The sequence below is a fragment of the Sus scrofa genome, chromosome 6 (genome assembly GCF_000003025.6).
Source record: "Sus scrofa isolate TJ Tabasco breed Duroc chromosome 6, Sscrofa11.1, whole genome shotgun sequence".
Classification (NCBI taxonomy): Eukaryota; Metazoa; Chordata; class Mammalia; order Artiodactyla; family Suidae; genus Sus; species Sus scrofa.
This window is the reverse complement of record NC_010448.4, coordinates 137,939,492-137,958,151: the sequence shown is the minus strand read 5'-3', so window position 1 is coordinate 137,958,151 and position 18,660 is coordinate 137,939,492. Positions and strand designations below refer to the sequence as shown.

The following is an 18,660-nucleotide window of genomic DNA, read 5'->3' as shown; positions in this document are numbered from 1 at the left end:
TTAATGAAATGGTACTGTTAGTGATCATTGCCTAGAAGTTTTCCAATTACAATGCTCAGGTTACACTAGAGATTGAAACAAGGTAAATCCTCTAGTTTTAAGCTTAAACACATATACCTTCGCAGGTTTAACAAAAGCAGACTTGCAGAACTGGCTGTAGTAAGTCAAATAGCTGTTGTCTTTTCTGTACATATATTGTATTTCCATGTAGGTTAAAAATTTTTCTGGGCACTTGGAGACACAGATCTGTGAAATAAAGAAACATGGTGGTGGGGACTGAATTGAGTAAAAAAAACCAATAAATTATCTATAAGGTTAGACTTCTAAATTATCCACCAAAATAAAAGAACAAAGCACCACTTTCAATCTAAGAAACTTAAAACAATTTCCTAAACTTACTGTAAAAAATAAAATTTCATGTACTAGTTATCAGCCTCTACTTGTCCTTTGATGCTAATGTCATGTTGAAACAATAAGATGCTGTGCAATGGCAAACTTATTTTTACCTTCTGATTTGAGATAAGTATAGATCTACATGCAGCAATAATAGATTCCACATACCTTTCACGCAGTTTTGACCAATGGTAATAACTGGCATAACTACGGTACAATACCTCAACCAGGAAATTGATATTGTTACAATCCAGGAAACTTACTCAGTTTTCATCAGTTTTACACATGTTCATTTGTGTGTGTGTTTGTGTGTGTGCATGCAGTTCTATGCCATTTTATCACTTGTAGATTTTTGTGACATCTTCCACAGGACAGTGGTGAGCTTTAATGAAATATTTTTCATGATTTTCTGATTTAGTAGATAAGAGTATAATGCCAGATTAATTTAGCCTGTATAGTTTATACATTTTCAGGGTTAGAATCTTGCTTTCTTAGAGATGAATAAAATGGCAATTTAAAATGCTCTAGACAGGAGTTCCCGTTGTAGCTCAGCAGAAACTAATCTGACTGGCATCCATGAGGACAGGCAGGTTTGATCCCTGGCCTTGCTCAGTGGGTTAAGGATCTGGTGATTCTGCAAGCTGTGGTGTAGGTTGCAGACATGGCTCAGATCTGGAGTTGCTGTGGCTGTGCCGTAGGCTGGCAGCTGCAGCTCCAATTTGACCCCTAGCCTGGGAAACTCCATATGCCACAGGTGGGGCCCTAAAATGAGATAAAATAAAATGCTCTAAATGTTGATAAATTATGCCACTAATAACTATCAGTGCCAGTAAATTCTAAAGCATAATTGGGGTTTTTATTACCATAGGAAACTAACAAAAATCAGGGCTATTTGTGGCAATCAGTCGTTATTACTGTCTTTTAGCAACACCGGTCAAATGTGGGCAGAGAGGTCAATTATTTTATATTAATGAACTTTGGGTTCAGGTCATATTAACACCAAGCCAGATTGCTGTGCTAATCCACAGAGCCACCATGGAGTGACAACAATCCAATTAGTAACTCTCCAGAGAAAGCAGAATCAGGGAAGATGTACTCTATTGGTTTTGCTTTTGCTTGTAATAAAAAAAAAAAAAAAATGAATCAAGCCATAGAGTTGCAGTCAATCCCTGAACATTCTTTCTTCCACCTGCAGTCCCTCCTGATGAAAACCCTCTCAGCTCTGATGTGCACCATCTCCCAAATCATTACTTTGGTCATGATTCTCACTGACCAGCTCTTCTCCCTTGGCAGTTAGGTATAAACATGGCTGTTGAGCTAACATCTCCTACTCACCTTTTGGATGACGTTTCTGCTGCACATGAGGACATTTGGTGCCGACCCCACAGCTAGAGTAGTTGGTGGATAACTAAATGTATATCTCAAATCCCACAGTTAATATTGTTCTGTAGTAGCAGCAGTCCAATTTCTTTTAGAATTTTCAACAAGGTAAACTACCCATATTCATATTCATACACACACAGATGCGTTTTCTCTCTCAGTCTCTCCTATACACACATACAAACACACACACAGTCACATTCACACATGCAACTCTGAAGGAAATATTGAAAGTTTCACAGGTATCTTTCTAGGAAAACTGAAGTCTTGAGGGACATTCACAGCATCCAACATGCTCACATTTTTTTTGAAGGTTAAGGTCATTAACAATGCAAATGTCAAAAGTTCACTCTGACTGGAGCTAAGCTGCCAAAAAACCATTAACACATTAGAACTTCCTCACAGACATGTACACTTTAGCAATGTACTTACACATCTCTGAAAGATAACTGAAGTAGGCCCCCTGTTGGATACATTTAAATGGATTTATACAAGGAAATACTAAAAGTATCAATGCCTTCACAACCTTTAAATGATGGTAGGGACTACTGAGTTGAGGCCATGATAATTTCTGTATCTACAAATTCACATACATATAATGTATACTACACATGCAAAAGCCCTGTGAATGCAATATATGAGAAAGTAATTAAAATGGTAAAAATGATTTGTTAAAGAGAATTGCATCAAATTTCATTCCAGACACAAATGAGCTGTTAAAAAACAATAGAGCAACTGCTCTTTACTTTCTCTCTATCAGACCAATTTGTTCACTTAAAATAGGGTGCTGATGAGTAGCAATCAACATAAAATTAGCCAAAAATGAAGATCACTTTGAGGTTGGAGATCCAATTGATCATGATCTCTCCTTCAAAGACCTATGACACATGTCTGGACCATGCTGCAGTTAAGGGAAAACATAATGCATGAAAATATGGTTGTATCAGAGATACACTGTTGCCTGGCAGGCTAAAAGCAAGTCTGCATTTATTGACTCAGTTCTGATTCTTTGTATAACCACAAAAGGGCACTTTGAATATAGTTCTTCTTCATTATTTTGACATCTTCCATTCATATAGGGTTAAACTAATATAAATTAGGATTTGGTGAGTGGAGGAGAGAGTTACATTTAAGGTTAAAACACTACATTTACAATGAAGAAATGATGATCTATTAAATCATTTATGAACTATAGCCAAAAGCAAGGATTTTTTTTGTTTGTTTCCTTAGGGAAATGATGGATTTGCAGAATATAATGGAAAAACTCTTAGACTGGGAATAGGAAGATATTCATTCATTCAACATATACGTATTGATCACCTATTCTGAGCCTGTTGTAGGCACTGTGGACACCATAGTAAACAAAATAGATAAAAAATCCCTACTTTCAAGCAGTTTACCTTTTAGCAGGGGGAGACAGATAACACCAAATAAGTAAAATTGTTTGTTCTGAGATGGTAATGGGTGCTGCGGAGAAAAGACTAGGAAAAAGGCTAGAGGATGAAAGGTACCAGGGTAGGATTCTACTTTGAAGTAAGCAGTCAAGGGAGGTTTCTCTAAAAAGGTAACGTTTGAGGGAGACTTTAAAGAAGACTAGTGATCAAGCCATAGTTGTCTGGAGAAAGAGTACTCTTGGCAGGACGAACAGCAGTCTAGGGCTATGAAGCAGGCACTTTCCTGGATCCTTTGAAGACAACAGATGGTCAGCATGACCTGAGTGTGGTGCAGAGGGACAGCAGTAGCATATGTGGCCAGAGTCAGGCCCCAGTGATGGGTCTTACAGGCCATTGTCAGTACTTTGGCTTTTAATTCAAGTAACTTGGGAAGCTACTGGAGGGGAGAGGGCTTGAGCAAAGGAGGGACATAATGTGACTTGTATTTACCAGGGTCACACTGGCTGCTGGCTGAAAAAGAGACTCTAAGGGGCAAGAACAGAGGCAGAAAGACCGGGGGTCATCAAACTAATTTAGATGGTTCCTTGAAAAAAGAAGGAGAAGGATATCTGGAATGGAGACTGGAGGAATTATCTCATAGCTCAAAAATGAGCATGAGAGAAAAAGAGGGATCAAGGATGATTCACCATATTTAGAGACAGCCTTATCTGAAACAAGAAGGCTGTTGAGGTTGGGGATAAAGTCAGAGATTAAGAATTGAGTTTGGGGGAGTTCCTGTCGTGGCGCAGTGGTTAACGAATCCACTAGGAACCATGAGGTTGCCAGTTCAATCCCTGCCCTTGCTCAGCGGGTTAATGATCCGGCGTTGCCGTGAGCTGTGGTGTAGGTCGCAGACGCGGCTTGGATCCCGCGTTGCTGTGGCTCTGGTGTAGGCCAGTGGCTACAGCTCTGATGAGACCCCTAGCCTGGAAACCTCCATATGTAAGGAGCGGCCCAAGAAATGGCAAAAAGACGAAAAAAAAAAAAAAAAAAGAATTGTTTGGATATGTTAAATTTGAGAAGTCAACTAAGTATCCATGTAGAGACATGGCATATATATTGGATACAAACATCTGGAGTTCCAGGAGCAGACTTATCTGGGTATATAAATTAGGAAGGGCAGCCTGGAAAACCGTGTTAAAACCACAAGACTAGGTGAGATCATCAAAGGAGTAAACACAGATGCTGAAGAGGACTAAGCTTGGTGGAGGAGGGAACGCCAGTGTTTAGAAGTTGTTGGAGAAACCAGCAAAGACTGATAGGGAGTAGCCACAGAGTCAGAAGGAAACATAGAATGTCGTGCCCTGGAAGCCAAGCAAGGAGAGTGTTTAAGGAAGAGGGATTGATTAAACAATGCTGTGAGATCAAGTAACTGTAGTACTGAGACCTGACCATTGGTTTAAATATATAGAGATCAACAGTATCACTTAGAGAAAATGGAGTAGGAGCAAAAGCCTGAATGAAAATGAGAAGAGAAGATTTAGACACACTGAATATAGACTGTTCTTTTAAGGGTTTTGCAAAAAAAAAAAAAAAAAAAAAAAAAGAGGCACAGAGATATGAAGCAGTAAGAAGAAGGGCTGTGGGATCATGGAGAGCACTTTTTCAGATGGATGAAATAACAGCATCTTTGTCTACTGATGGGGATAATTTAGTAAAAAAAAAAAAAAGAGGTAATAAGAGAGAAAATATTTGGAGTTGTGTGTGGGAGTATACTAGACAGGATCAGATCTAATGCATGAGAGATTGGCTGGCCTTAGGCACTGAGGCAGTTCCTCCACCATAAGAGGAGGGCAGGCAGAATAAACATACAAACTCAGTTGATAGGTAGGCAAGTGGAGATCAGTGTGGGAGATTTTAAAAGTTGGGCTTCTGAATGCCGGTACTTTCTCAGTGAAATAGGAAGCTAAGGCAGAGGCTGACATGGAGATTGTGAAGGACTTAGAGGTGTGGGTGAGAAGAAAAGCTGTGAAATTGTTTTCTAGCAGAGTAGCCAGTGAATGGACAAGGGGGCTTTAGTGTGATTGTAGGCAGCATTAAGGGCCTCCTTGAGGTTTTTGGTCCTTAATTTATGGACTGTTATTTGTGTTTTCTGCAAAACGGACAGCTGCCTGAACCAGCAGGAGTAGGCAGAAAGCTGCACTTAGGTATGAATGAGGTTTTGCCAGGGAAGAACAGCTAAATGAGAAGGAGTGATTTTAAAGAGGAACCATGGAATCTAAGTCAGGTAAAGAAGGAGATGAAAATAAGAGGGACGAGGGACACTTTGAAGGGCTTAGGACCAGTGACCTGTAGGTCCCAGTGAGAAAAGAATCGTGTTAGAGGGATTGAGATGATTAGAGAGCAGAATGTTTGAAATTAGACTACAAAGGGTGGGGAGTTCCCATCAGGGCTCAGTAGTTAACAAACCTGACTAGTATCCATGAGGACACAGGTTTGATTCCTGGCCTCAATCAGTGGGTTAAGGATCTAGCATTGCCATGAGCTGTGGTGTAGGTCAAAGTCGTGGCTCGGATCTTGCATTGCTGTGGCTGTGGAAAAGTCCTGCAGCTATATCTCTGATTCTACCCCTAGCCTGGGAACCTCCCTATGCCGTGAATGCGGCCCAAGGAAAGATGAAAGACCAAAAAAAAAAAAAAAAAAAAAAAAATTACAAATGGTGGTAATTATTAGTACTGATAAATCCTGTATTAGAGGTGGTCACAGAACTAAGATGCCAATATCCCAAGCTGGCTTTAGTCTCAGTAGGAAATAAGATATCAAAAGTCTTTGAAAGAGATGAGGAAGAAAGCAAGCGGATTTTGGTTCGAAGTAAGACATTCGGCTCTGGCTTACTGGACCATGGAAACAAAAAGAAGCATATAAGTCAGAATCTTACTAAGTTTTTGATACACTTGTATTGCCTAAGAATTCATGACCTAACCTGAAAAGGTCTTTGACTGTTATAATAATCTTTGAAGTGCTAAACCTGAACAATGGAAGAGGATTTAAAGCTCGAGGCTCCCAAGAGTGCATATTTCACTGCTCAGCAGTGGTAAGGCCTGAGGCTGACAGACAGGAAACGACCTCCTCTTTGTTCAATCAAACAATCATAGGATGCAATGGATAAGGAAGTTCCTCTCAGAGAACACTACCTAGGTCGAATAAAAGACTGTTCTTGATTGCCATGCACCAAAGACTGCTGTGCATTTATAATTCCTATGGTTTCTATTCTAATTTTCCTAGCCCAGTTCTCTATTGCACATTTAGTGTCAGGACCTGATCCATCATCCATAGATCCTAGAGTATGGGTTAAAGATGGCACTTCATGGGACTCTGGGTTGTTTCCCTTGGGAAGAAGGGTGTTCTGGAAGACAGAAGGATAAGACTATGGAAGACCCAGCTAACGGCTCATTAAAGTTTGTGCCTCTTGTTCTGGTTGTTCATGGTACACAAGAGGCTGCTCAGCCCACAGCCTCATTGCTTTATTCTCTCCTTCTTGCATCTAGGTGTGAACATATAAAACTAATGAGTCTATGGCATAGGAGTAGAAATGTAATGTTTGACCTTAATGATCTAAGACTTTTAAGAGCATGAGTGCTGTGTTCACCCCCTCTGTCTCCTTCTGGCAACTGGTTGCCACAGCTGCTGAGGCTTTAAGGGATGAAAGAGTCATCAGATGAAAGGAGCCTGGAGAGGGTTACCCACTGACCACAAGTACCACCTTACATGACCAAAAATAAACTATTGTATAAAGTCACAGAAAAAATGGGGCTTAAATAGTTACAGTAGTTGGCTTTAATCTTCCTAATACTGATTTTAAGAAAAATATCTCCACTTCTCTGGGCTGAAGTTTATTCATTTATAAATAAACTTAGGTGGTTGGTCAAGATCATCACTAAGGTTCCTGTGTGATGCTAAATTGATTAACCCCTGCTTTTTTTTTTTTTTTGATTGTATGTGAATAAATATGGGCTCATACTTCTGTCTTCCCACTGTCCATAGATTCATCATTAAATACGCACATCCAGAATAAAACAATTTCTAAATTCTTTCATCCAAGCATGTTCAAAATTGCTAATAACACCAGTGAGGTATTTTTCTGTCTTACCTGTGTGGTAGGGCACTGTAGGTTTAACACCACAGAGGGACTGGTACAGCTGAGCAGGTTAAAGTAAAACAAAATGGTCTTGTTCCTAGGAAAACAACATAATATTTTTAATGACCAGAAATATTTCATGTCATTTCATACCCTATATACTTTCATACAAATATGACCTTTAAAAATCAACTTCATTTTCCCTAGACAGTAGTAATATATTCTCCAACTCCTCTTTAAGCTGCCTAACACTTAAAGCACATTTTTGTTATAATAAAAAGTTGAAATGTTCAAATTGTCCACCAACAGGGGATTGATTAAAAAAAGAATTCCATATCCATAAAGTAGAAGACGAGATTGCCACTTAAAATGACATTGAAAAAATTTTTAACAGCTAAATTTTAGGAAGCAGGTTACTAAAGAGTATTAAAATATGACTTCATTTTTTAGCATTTTGGTTATATTTTTAAATCCCCTTGACTTTTAACATTTATACTGAGATACCAAAAAAAAAAAAAATAATGTGATGTCTGTAATTTGCTTCCAAATAATCCAAGTGGCTAATAGGTCTAGATGAAAAAAGATTGGTTTTGACTTGTTAATTGTTGAAACCAGTTGATTGGTACCTAGGGGTTCATACAATTCTCTCCATATCTGCTAAATGTTTGAAAATTTCCAAAATAAAAGATTTAAGAAACAATTTTTAAAAATATGATTTATTTTTAATTTTGCAAAAATAGGTATAGCATATTATATGTAGAAACAAATTATATCTGAAGGGTGGGATATTTGGTTAAATAATTTTTGAACTTTTATTGATTTCCTAAAATATGTACTACTTTGGTAATCTGAAAAAAGATAAATAAATTGAGTGATATTTTCTCTGTTCAAAATTATGGTCAGGGGCATAATGATGGGACATGCTGATATTCAGTATCACTAGCATTGAGTGGATTATTATTCTGCCATATGGTAAGCCATGGTTCTCTTTAATTTTATGTATTTATTTTTCCTTTTTAGGGCCATGCCTGCCCATAGCACTAGGAAGCTCCAAGGCTAGGGGTTGAATCGGAGCTACAGCTGTCAGCCTACACTATAGCCATAACAACACAGGATCTGAGACACATCTTTGACCTATATCACAGCTCATAGCCATGTCAGATCCCTGACCCACTGAGTGAGGCCAGGGATTGGACCCACATTCTCATGGACTCTAGTTGGATTTGTTTCCACTGTGCCACAAAGGGAATTCCCATGGTTATCTTTTTTTTTTTTTTTGGCTGTACTCGCAGCATATGGACGTTCCAGGCTAGGGGTCGAGTTGGAGCTGAAACTGCTGGCCTACACCACAGCCACAGCAACACTGGATCTGCGCCATGTCTGTGACCTACACCACAGCTCACAGCAATGCTGTATCCTTAACCCACTGAGCAAGGCCAGGGATTGAACCGCACCCTCGTGGATGCCAGCTGGGTTCACTAACCACTGAGCCAGGATGGGAACTCCCCCATGGTTATCTTTTAAATCTCAATATCCTCACTAGTAAAATGAGAATAATACCAGCCCTACTTGCTTAATAAAGCTGTTGGGAAGACATAAGATAACATGTAGTAGATGCAAGACAAGAGGCTTTTTAACTTTAGGATTCATTAGTAAAACTTGCAGTGTTTGTTGAAAATTGTGATTCTGGATACTTTCTCAAACTTTACAAGCCCAAACCTCAGGATATAGGGCCTGGGAATTCACATTTTTTCTCCATGCTACTCAGTAGATTCAGATACAGGTGGCCTACAAACCATATCTTGAGAGAATACAGCTCTGAACATTCAAGAAGAATGTTCCCAGAAACTTAAGTCCCCAGTTAATTCACATGACTGCATACATAGCATGAAATGTATAATAGGCTGTTGAGTAATACTTTTCCTACTGACTCAGAATCACCAAGCAGGATCCAAATCTCTAAACAAGGAAAGCTCTCCACAGAAAATGTGGGCTTGATCTTTGCATTCCTCTACCCCCTTCCTGCCTCTTCCAACATTAGCCAAAAGTGGGGGAAGGGAGGTGGACTGGAGGTGGTGGAGTTGGCAAGATACAACCATCACAGTTAAGAGGATTTTCCGCCCCCCTCCTCCTTGAAAGTGTGGTTTACCTCCTCCCACTGAACTGAGGAATTGGAAGAGATGAGATTCAAATTTTTAAAATTTTTATTAGAGCATAGTTGATTTATAATGTGTCAATTTTTGCTGTACAGCAAAGTGACCAAGTCATAATCCATATGTACATTCTTTTTCTTATACCATCTTCCATCATGGTCTATCTCAAGAGATTGCATACATTTCTCTGTGCTATATACTAGGGAGCTCAGTTTTTCCAGGGACGCCTATGCTCAGTATGGGGTAGGGACATTGTGTTGGCCATTACATTTCACCATAGCATGAACTGGTGGGAAGCTGGCTGTCCAGCATGGGCTTTTATAATGGTGTAATATGAAGAGTTGTAGACTGGGGTACCAAATCCCACAAAAGCCCTTGCTATCTTCAGAAAGTTCATTCAACAGAAGAGGCATCTATTTTTGCCTGTTTTTTGGTGTTTTTTTTTTCCCCCCTGGATCCTGGAATTCTAAGTGTAGGGATATGGGAGGAGCACGCAGGTGCTATTTGCATTGTAGATATGTATATAAACCTTCAGTTAATCTTGCTTTTGGCCATGGTCACCACTCATAGAGTCCAGGGAGTGTTATGATTTCTAACAGGCATCTCATTTCCCACCTTTTTTGTAGTTTTTCTGTGCATTCATCACCCAACACTCTGTCATATGCTCTCCATCTTCTAGAAGTTGTTGAATTTTCTTGTGCAACTGTGAGCAGATACTATCTTGCACATCCTTGGCTGGTATAGTGAAGTTTATTTCTTGTTTGTACTTTTATTTCCATGAGTCTCACGAAAGGAGAGAGAGATGGGCTTAAGTGCATCATACATCTTGAATTAGTTTGCAGTTGCTTCTGTTTTTTTGTTTCATGGTGGAAATACAACTCAAGTTAAATAATGAGTTACTTTCTTAATCGCTTCCACAGAATTGTTCAGCTGCAACCATTACCATCTACTTTGTAGCTAGGAATGTAAGGTCCACTGATGTTTAATGATATCAGACAGACTGTGATAGAATGACTAGAGATTTGTGCTGAAAAACTAAGGCAGATTCTAAGCTATTGAAAGCTATTGAAAAAACTTAATTCTGAAACTGATCTCATTCATATCTGGTAAGTGCTTAGAATGGGCCAAGTACTAGGCTAAGTGTTGTCAAGTTAGATGAATATAAAGATGAATAAGGTACAAACCTTACCCTTGAGGATAGCATAATCTGGTGAATAACTTGAGTTTATGTAGCATTTTGCAGTTTATAAATCAATTTTACCTATGGGGGACTCTTGACACTTACTGATTTACCATTCACAGCTTTAACTACTCTTAAGGGACTCCAATGATCATGACATGCAATAATTTATTAATATTTATTATTTATGTACAAATTTGAATCACATGCAGCATTAGACTGTGTGGATGATATGGTTGGTTGAGTAGTGAAAGAGCCAAGCCCACTTTCGTGGAATCATTAAGTACCCTTGTGTATACTGTACATGAATTTATAGCTTGATTCCTGAGCCAGCCAGACTCAATAGGATGACAAACATGAAATCAGTTTATTTATGGGAGGAGGAGAGAGATTAGGAAAACAGATAATTTAATGAAGTAAATCTTCATTTTTCATAGCAGGCTATCAGTGGAGTCTATCTAAAATTAATAAAGCACAAAATGAAAGAATAAGCATATGATTTAAAGTTATACAAAAAACTGCCAGAGGAACTAAGACCAGTGTTATGGACTGAATGTTTGTATTCCCCCCAAAGGTCATATGTTAAAATCCTAACCCCGAATGCAGTGGTTTTAGGAGGTGGGGTCTTTAGAGGTGCTTAGGTCAGGAGGGTGCAGACCTCATGAATAAGTGCCCTTATAGGAGGTCCCATCGTAGCTCAGTGGTTAACAATCTGACTAGGAACCATTAGGTTGTGGGTTCGATCCCTGGCCTCGCTCAGTGGGTTAAGGATCCGGTTTTTCTGTGAGCTGTGGTGTAGGTCACAGACATGGCTCGGATCCCACATTGCTGTGGCTGTGGTGTATGCTGGCAATTACACTCCGATTAGACCCCTAGCCTGGGAACCTCCATATGCCGCAGGTTCAGCCCTAGAAAAGACAAAAAAAAAAAAAAAAAAAAAAAAAAAAAAGTTCTCTTATAAGAGAGACCCCAGAGCTTACCCATCCCTTTCTTTGCGGATGCAGAGTAAAGATGGCAACCAGGGAATTGGCCCTCACCAAGAATTTGACCATGCTGGCACCCTGATCTTAAACTTCCAGTCCCCAGAACTGTGAGAAATAAATTCTTGTTGTCCACAAGCTACCCAGTCTGTGGTATTCTGTTAAAGCAGCCTGAACCAACTAAGACAACCAGAAAGAGAAGAGATTATCTTTGTGGAATGAAATTGTAAGTATGGAGTCCTAAGGTGGGAGACCATTGCCTTTATTGTGTTTATCATAAACCCTTCATTATTGTCTGGTGTATTTTCGCAGGCATATTATTATTTTGATATATATTTTAAAAATTAAACCAAGCAGTAAATCTAGGATTGTAGTATGTTCAATCAAATAGATTTGTGAGACTTGCCATTTCACAAGAGTTTCATCAGTGAATTGAAGTTATTATTGCTTCATTTAGATGCCAAAATGATGTAAAACTTGAATGGAGGAGCTTTGAGCTCTTAATCTTTCCTGTTTCCCTATCTGAAGCTCATACTCAGAGGAGAGGTATTTCAGTTTCTCTAATTTGGCAATTGGGCTGCATCAGACAAAACCTTTATAAGCTGAAGTATATGTAGTAGCCAGAAGGTGGCATCAAAATCAATCGAGTTCTTGCTCTTCAGTAGAAACCCCAAAGAAAATGTTTATATTCAAGTATCATGAATAACTTCCCTGCAACTCAAAAGGCAGAGAAAGTTACACACATCAACAAAGAACTCCATTTTCCTTCGAGGTTTTTTTTTTTTAAATCTGTTTTGACATTTATAAAGCCCCCAGTGTTTCCCCTGTTATCCTTTTGGTTAAGCATAGATAAAAAAAGCACAGAATTACCAAATTTACCCCAAACACTATCACACACTCTCTAAGCATAGAATTTAAGCTCAATTATAAGGAATGTTCTTGAGAGTTGAAAATCAAAGGGTTGTTGTAAATACATCATGATACTAATAAACACAAATGCAAATTTACAGTCCAACAAGTATATCCCGGACTAAATTGTTTGGATTGTTTGGAGTGTCTAAATTGCTTACACATTCTAATATAGATGTATTTCATTTCACAATTAAAATACACACACATTTTTAAAAAAATTGAATGATGCTTTGTACCATTTTAAGTTCAAGATTTTAAGTAGACTAAACATGGAACATGGAAAACAAATTTCACTGCAGCATTATCAATATGCAGCCAAAAGAGCTCAGAACTTGGGGGTCAGAACATGCTACTTTTGCCATTTAATAGTCAGATGACTCTGAATGAGTACTTTAACCTTTCTAATTTTTCCCTAATTTCTAAATGAGAATTATAATCATGATACCCACTTAGCAGTGCTATCAGGAGGCTCTGATAAGAATTTAAACTGACCTCCACCTTGCAAGCCAATCACTGTCGTATCTGTGCTACCTCTTCATTCTGATTAATTTAATGATGAGTCTACTAAGCACCTACTACAATGAAGTGCTGAGGAAACAACAGTGAAAAAGACAAAGTCCCTGGCCTCAAAGAACTTTGACTCCAATAGAGGAAGATAAACAAGTTAAATTAATGATCAGGATAAATTCAAGTAATACTAAGCACCCAAGACAATAAGTCAGGGTCTTATGCCAGAAAGTAACTAGAGGAAGTGGGGGTGAGTGTAACATTTCAGGTAGGGTTGTGTGTATTAGTACTTTATTCTTCAGATAGCACACAGTGCCAAACACACTAGGTTGAAACCCATGGATTTTTTTGGTCTAGTTTCTAATTTCTTATAGTTTTATGGAGCCACAGTTGACATGTAACACTGTATTGGTTTAAGGTATACAGCATGATGGAGTTCCCACTGTGGTACAGTGGAAACAAATCTGATTAGGAACTAAGGTATACAGGATGATTTGATATATATTTGTATATATCAAGATATAATTACCACAATAAATTTAGTTAACATCCATCACTTCATATAGCTACACATCTTTTTCTTGTGATGAGAACTTTTAAGATCTATTCTCTTAGCAACTTTCATATATATAATAGCGTATGGTTAATTATAGTCACTGTGGTGTATATTACATTCCCAGATCCTATAGCTGGAAGTTTGTAACTTTAGACCCCTTCCCACACCCCAGACCCCATGCCTCCCCTCTTGGGCAACCCCCAATCTGTTCTGTTTCTATGATTTCTCTCTTTTTTTTAGATTCCACACAGCATAATGCCCTCTGGGTCCATCTATTTTGTCACAAATGGCAGGATTTTTTTCATTTTTATGGTTGGTTGATTGGTTGGTTGACTGATTTATAGAAAATCACTTTTTCTTTATTCATATATCCATCCAATGACAAAGAGGTTGTTTCCATGAATTGGCTATTGTAAATAATGCTGCGGTGAACATGGGGCTGCATATATCTATTTGAGATGATGATTTAATTTCCTTCAGAAAAATACTTAGAAATAGAATTGCTGGAACATATGATAATTCTATTTTAATTTTTTTGAAATTTAAATACTGTTTTCTATAGTGGCTATACCAATTTATATTCCCACCAACAGTATACAAAGATTCCATTTTTTTCCACAGCCTTGCCAACACTTGTTTTCTCTTGTCTTTTTGATGACAGCCACTCTAATCAGGTGATAACTCATTATGGTCTTTATTTTCATTTTTCTGATGAATAGCGATGTTGAGCATTTTTCATATATCTGTTAGCCATCTCTATGTCTTCCTTGGAAAAAATGTCTACTCAAATCCTCTGCCAGTGTTTTAATCACTTAATTGTTTAATTGTTTGCTTTATTGCTATTGAGTTACATGGGTTCTTTATAAATTTTGGATATTAAAATTTGCAAATAGTTTCCCCATTCCATAGGCTACCTTTTCACTTTGTTGACAGATTCCTTTGCTATTCAGAAACTTTTTAAGTTTGATGTAGTCCCACTTATTAATTTTGCTTTTCCTGGCTTTGCTTTTGGAGTCAAATCTAAAACATCAGTGCCAGGAATGATGTCAAGGAGCTTACTAGGAGTTTTATAGTTTCAGGTCTTACCTCATGTCTTTAATCCATCTTGAATAGATTTTTGTATAAGATAGTGAATGGTCAGTTTCATGACTTTGCATGTGGCTATCCAGTTTCCCAACACCCTTTATTGAAGAGAGTATCCTTCTGCATTGTGTATTCTTAGCCTTCTTCATCATAAATTAATTAACCATACTTTGTGGGTTTATTTTGGGGTCCCTAATCTGTTCCATCAATCAATGTGTCATACTCCTCCTCCTCTTCTAATTTTTGAAAGAGTTTAAGAAGGATTGTTATTCATTTTTCTTTAGATGTTTGGCAGAATTCAATAATGAAGCCATTTAGCCCTGGACTTTTCTTTCTTGGAGGTTTTTGATTACTAATTCAATATCATTAATAGTGATTGGTCTGTTCAGGATTTCTCTTTCTTCATGATTCAGTTTTGGTAGGCTACATGTTTCTAGCAATTTATCTTTTCCTTCTAAGTTGTCCAATTTGTTGATGTATAATTGTTCATAGTGGTCCCATACGATCTTTGCATTTATGTGCCATTAGCTGCATTGTCTCCCCTTTCATTTCTAATTATATTAGGTTGAGTCCTCTCTTTTTTCTTGGGAAGTGTAGCTAAAGGTCTATTTTGTTTATTAAAAAAAACAAGATTTTAGTTTTATTGAACTTTTCTATTGGCTTTAGCTTCTGTTTCATTTATTTCCACTCTGATCTTTGTCATTTCCTTTCTTCTTCTCACTTTGGGCTTATTTTGTTCGTCCTTTTCTAGTTCTTTGAGGTACAAAATTAGGGCTTTTTTTTTTTTGAGATCTCTCTTGCTTCTTAATGTAGGTGTTTATCACTATGAATTTCCCACTTAGAACTGTTTTGCAGTGTCCAGTATGTTTTGGCATGTTGTGTTTTCGATTTCATTTGTTTCAAGATACTCTTTGATTTCCTTTTTGATTTTTTTCTTTGACCCATTTATCATTTAGTAGCAAGTTGTTTAATCTCTATACATGTGTGAATTTTCCAGTTTTCTGAATTGATTTCTAGTTTCCTACCATTGTGGTAGGAAAAGATGATTGATATGATTTCAAACTTTCTATATTTATTAAAACTTATTTTGTGGCCAAACACATTTTATCTATCCTGGGGAATGTTCCATGTGTTTGAGAAGAATATGTATTTTTTTGCTTCATATGTATGAATCATATATATATAATGGGTTTTTTTTATTATAGCTGGTTTACAGTGTTCTGTCAATTTTCTACTGCACAGCATGGTGACCCAGTTACACATAAATGTATAGATTCTTTTTTCTCATATTATCATGCTCCATCATAAGTGACTAGACATAGTTCCTAGTGCTACACAGCAGGATCTCATTTCTTATCCATTTCAAAGGCAATAGTCTGCATCTATTAACCCCAAGTTCCCAATCCATCCTGCTCCCCACCTCCTCCTTAGCAACCACAAGTCTATTCTCCAGGCCCAAGATCGAACCTGTGTCTCCACAACAACCCAAGTTACTGCAATTGGATTCTTAACCCACTGTGATGCAGCAGAAACTCCCTTTCCTACTCATTTTGATGTGGGTATTTCCTTGTTCACCTGATATGTAGGAGTCATTCAGCTAGTTTCTGGATCTCTTTCAAAGGGAATTGCTTCGTGTATAACTCCAGATTCAGTATATCCATGTGAGGAGGTGAGTTCAGGAACCTCCTATGTTGCCATCTTGGACTGGGATTCTCTCTGAACTTCATGGATTTCTCGACTTTAGCCCTTAAGACTGAGAAATCCTTGAATAAAACTTTGTCTTGTTTCCTAGCATATTTCAGTGTTTTTCACAGTGACTGGCCTTTGGATACCTTATGAATTATGTAGTTTTGAATATGAAAGTGCTTTTTAAAAAGAAAGAACAAGCAAGTTTCACCCTAATTATTATTCCTTCATTTAATTTTTGGTATTATTATCATAGAATGAAGGTTGTATCCAATGTCCAGAGGTCAATGATAGAAGGAAGTAAACTCAGGATTTGATTCCAAAGTATATATTTTTCAACAAAATGTTTTGTCTTGTTTTCTTTCAAAGGGCTTTGAAAAGTAAATTAACCCATTGCCTCAGCTTACATACTTTAAGACTTTTATTTTGGAAAATTTGGAGGGAATATAAAAGTACCACAAATTTTTAGTAGAAACTTGTAATGCACATTAATGTATAAATATAAAAAACATTACTCGTAATTCTATTTTATGATAACTTCCATTAATTCTTTTCCAAAGTAAAAAGTTTAATATTTTCCCACCTACATGCTTATTGTGAACAATTAAAACAATTCAAGAAGGTAAAAACAAATAGCAAGAATGGTCCTTTAAAATTTAAAGTGGATTGTGTCATCCTCTTACTGAACACGTTTCCATGGCCTTCTTGCACTTATAAATAATCCAAATACTTTAAAGGGACTATTGGATGACAAATCTGACTCTTACCTGTTTCTCAGACATCTGCTCATTCCACTTCCCTCTTTGTTTTCTTGTTTTCTGCGTTTAAACATTCTGGGCTTCTTTACATTCCTAGAGGATCATAGGTTCATTCCTTCCTTAGGACTTTAGCACTTGCCTCTGGGTTTAAAGATCTTACTCAGGTTTTTGGAAGACTGGCTTCTACCTAGTCTTCATATTTCACTTTAAAAGTCATCTCCTCATGAAAGTCCTAACCTCCTTTCTGCAAACATGAGGCAGCTCACTGTATACTTATCATTCTATATGGGGCCACCAGTTTTGTTTTTTCCTTTATAGCATTTATCACAATTTGAAATGATCTTGTTTGTTTACAATCTTTATTGAAATTTCCCTCTACATGAATATAAGCTTCATGAGTGCATATAGCTTGACTATTTGTCTGCAGTATAATCTCAGCTTTATTTTATTTATTTATTTATTTATTTATTTATTTATTTATTTTCCCACTGTACAGCAAGGGGATCAAGTTATCCTTATATGTATACATTACAGTTACATTTTTTCCCCCACACTTTGTTCTGTTGCAATATGAGTATCTAGACAAAGTTCTCAATGCTACTCAGCAGGATCTCCTTGCAAATCTATTCTAAGTTGTGTCTGATAAGCCCAAGCTCCCGATCCCTCCCACTCCCTCCCTCTACCATCAGGCAGCCACAAGTCTTTTCTCCAAGTCCATGATTTTCTTTTCTGAGGAGATGTTCATTTGTGCTGGATATTAGATTCCAGATATGAGTGATATCATATGGCATTTTTCTTTCGCTTTCTGACTTACTTCACTCAGGATGAGAGTCTCTAGTTCCATCATGTCACTGCACATGGCATTATGTCATTCTTTTTTATGGTGAGTGGTATTCCATTGTGTATATATACCACATCTTCCGAATCCAATCATCTGTCGATGGACATTTGGGTTGTTTCCATGTCCTGGCTATTGTGAATAGTGCTGCAATGAACATGCGGGTGCATGTGTCTCTTTTAAGTAGAGTTTTGTCCGGATAGATGCCCAAGAGTGGGATTGCGGGGTCATCTGGAAGTTCTATGTATAGATTTCTAAGGTATCTCCAAACTGTTCTCCATAGTGCCTGTACCAGTTTACATTCCCACCAACAGTGCAGAGGGTTCCCTTTTCTCCACAGCCCCTCCAGCACTTGTTATTTGTGGACTTATGAATGATGGCCAGTCTGACTGGTGTGAGGTGATATCTCATGGTAGTTTTGATTTGCATTTCTCTTATAATCAGCCATGTTGAGCATTTTCTCATGTGTTTGTTGGCCATCTGTATATCTTCTTTGGAGAAATGTCTATTCAGGTCTTTTGCCCATTTTTCCATTGATTGATTAGCTTTTTTGCTGTTGGGTTGTATAAGTTGTTTATATATTCTAGAGATTAAGCCCTTGTCGTTGCATCATTTGAACTATTTTCTCCCATTCTGTAAGTTGTTTTTTTGTTTTCTTTTGGGTTTCCTTTGCTGTGCAAAAGCTTTTCAGTTTGATGAGGTCCCATGGGTTTATTTTTGCTC

General features: G+C 37.6%; 1 protein-coding gene across 7 annotated transcripts in view; it reads right to left on the bottom strand.

Moving 5' to 3' along the window:
• SLC44A5 (solute carrier family 44 member 5) overlaps positions 1-18,660 on the bottom strand; it is a 414,235-nt gene that overhangs the window by 51,379 nt on the left and 344,196 nt on the right. For all 7 annotated transcript variants that reach the window (XM_021096466.1, XM_013996232.2, XM_021096464.1 and 4 more), the window contains 2 exons: positions 7,297-7,381; positions 118-246 (listed from right to left, as the gene is read on the bottom strand). In XM_021096466.1, coding sequence (XP_020952125.1) covers positions 118-246; positions 7,297-7,381 — 214 coding nt within the window. The remainder of the gene's footprint in view (positions 1-117; positions 247-7,296; positions 7,382-18,660) is intronic.